Source organism: Coenobita brevimanus, chromosome 61 (genome assembly GCF_032717465.1).
Source record: "Coenobita brevimanus isolate Jiangsu-jjx chromosome 61, ASM3271746v2, whole genome shotgun sequence".
NCBI classification, from domain to species: domain Eukaryota; kingdom Metazoa; phylum Arthropoda; class Malacostraca; order Decapoda; family Coenobitidae; genus Coenobita; species Coenobita brevimanus.
In genome coordinates, this window is record NC_137014.1 from 17,625,155 (window position 1) to 17,628,279 (window position 3,125).

The following is a 3,125-nucleotide window of genomic DNA, read 5'->3' on the forward strand; positions in this document are numbered from 1 at the left end:
CATAGGAAACACTTAGGTGTGATACAATAATATGGGTAAATTTTCATATTTACACCCAACTCCCAATCAATATTAAAATTATATTTTTCCGAAAGATTTTAGTGTTTTTCGTTTGAATCTGATAATCATTTCTGTCGGAAACCGCTTTCTTTTACGGTCCCTCCCCTCCGCCCCCCCAAGAACAATGGGGGACCTGTGGGAAAGCGGGATTTTGGGTGGGGAAAACACGCAAAAACGAGTGATTTCCGACTGAAACTGGTATCAAATTCAAACCAAGAACACTAAAATCCTTCGGAAAGATATAATTTTAAGCTTCTTAAGGAGTCCGTGTTTGCTAACTGGGGGGCTTCGCCCCCCAGACCCCCCCAGCCCTGGCCATGCTTTCTAACTGAGGGGCAAAGCCCCCCAGACCCCCCCTGACATTAAGCAAACCTCCTCTAACCTAACCTAACCGTGTGTAAATACGAAATAATGCCTTTACTCACCAGTTTACAGCTCCTGAAGTAATTACGGTAATTTTGCAGCCTTCACAGTTCGTGGCTGGAGACGAACTGACTTTCAAATCATGCGGGCCCTAGCGTGGGGCGTTTGAAATCCTACTTTGTCACACTGAGGGCACTTAACGGATTGTGGAAGCATGTTATGTCGTCTCAAAAAGTCAATTGCTCCCTGATCTTTGTCCATATAAGTCTTAATAAATCGCCAGTACAACCACGAGCACCTTTCACAAGACGACATCGCGGACTGACTTTCAAATCAAGGCCCACGGTCCCAGGCCCTTGCCTCCTAGGCTGTCATTGGTTAAGTCACGTGATTGCCTAATGTGCCACATCACTACAATAAATTCGGTTGGTCTTCAGGAGTGATGAGCAACGGTTTTAGCTAAAATTTAAGAATGGCAACGCTGTTATTACGTCATAAATCACATCACTTCTGTTCCTCCTTCAACCTCAACAGACAATGCTGACCGCTGAGCTCGGCCGCCATTTTTCCCCCTTTATCTGTACTGTATTTCTGTATCTCCATTAATATTCATTTGCGAGCAAAGTGCATAGAATGAAAAATGGTCTATACTGGCCCAGAAGTCATTTAGTAAACTTATTTTTCTAAGATTCTCTGGTTGTGCGAATCTAAAAATTGTCTCTTACTTGTTATTGACTCAATATCATTACAGTAAGGTTGAAAATTTCATTTGAGGGAGATCCAGCCCACCTTGAATCCTCCACGGTCTTGAAGTTTACCAGGTTAGGTTACGTTAGGTGAAGATCTTTTCAGAGTTTTCAATAAAAGTTAGTTTACTTCAGTAAATTTTTAGAACAAATTTAGATATTTTAGCAATCTAATTAGTTGCGAGTTTTTAATTTATTAGTTGCACAAAATGACATATATTAATACATACCAGTTAAATACTTCTCTGTGCACTTAGAAATATACACAGTAACAAACTCTTGCATTTGTTATTACAGTTGGAGGTGGGACATTAACCTTTCCTATGCCACATGAAGACCATACCTATGTGACCTCAAGTAATGGTACCACCCAGGCTGAACCTGTTGATGCCGCAGTTCAAACTGAGGTGAGTGACTTAAATATGTGGAAACTTTTTGCGCTCACCACCATTTCATCTACACTGTTCCAAGTACCCACACTTCTATATGGGAAACTGAATTTCTTTACGTTTCATTTTTATAGCTACTGTACCAAATCTTCACTTTTTTCAGAAGGTGTCTGCATCTGCAACCGAGGAAGCAGACCGGAGGAGGTTGGCTACTAGAGACATGATTCTAGAGAGCAGTGATTGCGTGAAAATGTACACAGGTTTAAACTCTAAGGAGGTTTTGTTAAAGATATATAAAATAATAACAAAGAAGGTAAAGATAATCAATTATTGGAGAGGCCCTCAAAAAGCCAAACAGCATAAAGCTAACCCACATCCTGGTGGTCGTGTTAAAGTAACTGAATGGTTTGATGAGTACCTCCTCACTCTAGTTTATATAAGAGAAGGACTGTCAATGAACATCTTGGCCAGCTGGTTTGGTGTGTCCTTGAGTACTGTTAGCAGCATTATACCAACATGGGTAAATCTTTTGTTCAGAATACTTAAGAAATTCTTAGTATGGCCTTCTGCTGAACAGATTAAGAGATCATTACCTAAAAGTTACCCAGCTAAATATGCTGACACACGAGTTATCCTGGACTGTACAGAATTTTTCCTTAAAAAAACTAAGAATTGTTCAAGCCAAGCTGCCACATATTCACAATACAAACACCACAATACTGTGAAAGTCCTGATAGGAATAAGCCCAAGAGGACTGATAACATTTGTGTCTCATCCATATGGGGGAAACTTATCTGACAGGTGCATCATGGAAAAAGAAATTTTGGATAAAATTGAACCAGGTGATGCAGTAATGGTGGACAGGGGCTTTAACATAAGTGACTTGTTGCTACAGCGTGGTGCAAAGCTGTACATGCCACCATTCACAAGAAAACAAGAGGGTGGTAAAGGAAAGTTCTTAAATCAGAATGAAATCGTTAAAACTAGAGAAATTGCATCACTGCGAATCCACGTAGAGCGGGCGATTGAAAGAATGAAAACCTTTAAAATTCTAACAAACACAATGGACTTAAATGTATCACCTCGCCTGTATCAGATAATGGTGATAGTGGCAGTTTTCTGTAACTTTAATCCCCCTCTTTTGGAATGATTGTTTTTTGTTGCAGCTCACTAGAATGCATAAGTTGGCTAAATGTATAAAGTAGCTGAAGGTATGGCACAATAGCCTCCATGTGCCAGCCTCGGAACTCCTCGTTTACCAATTTAAGTTTTACTACATATTGCTCATTGTTATTCTGTAATTATTCTTATTAATCAATTTTAAAACATGGAATAATGGCTTCAGCTGGGAAAAAGGGTGACAGTCCTGGGGTCATGGCATCAATCTGTCATTATGTATGACCTTACTTTATCCAAATTATATAAATACACCAACGTATACAGTACTGTAGGTGTGGTGCAGGGTGTCAAACCAGGAATATTTTCATTGCTAAAGGATTACAATTTGGTAGTTTTCATTGATATGGAAGGTAGCTAATGAGAAACGGAATCTAAAGGTGATTGTAGG

General features: G+C 39.7%; 1 protein-coding gene across 1 annotated transcript; it reads left to right on the top strand.

Annotated features, from left to right (window-relative positions):
- Nucleotides 1-1,778: 1,778 nt before the first annotated feature.
- LOC145403553 (uncharacterized) lies at nt 1,779-2,708 on the top strand. The gene has a single exon (XM_080275233.1). It carries the CDS (start codon nt 1,779-1,781, stop codon nt 2,706-2,708), a length of 930 nt encoding a protein of 309 aa, XP_080131359.1.
- Nucleotides 2,709-3,125: the final 417 nt, after the last annotated feature.

Bases quoted from the DNA above. Each gene is read 5' to 3' on its own strand.
- LOC145403553 (XM_080275233.1), top strand. From the start codon at position 1,779: ATGATTCTAGAGAGCAGTGATTGCGTGAAAATGTACACAGGTTTAAAC.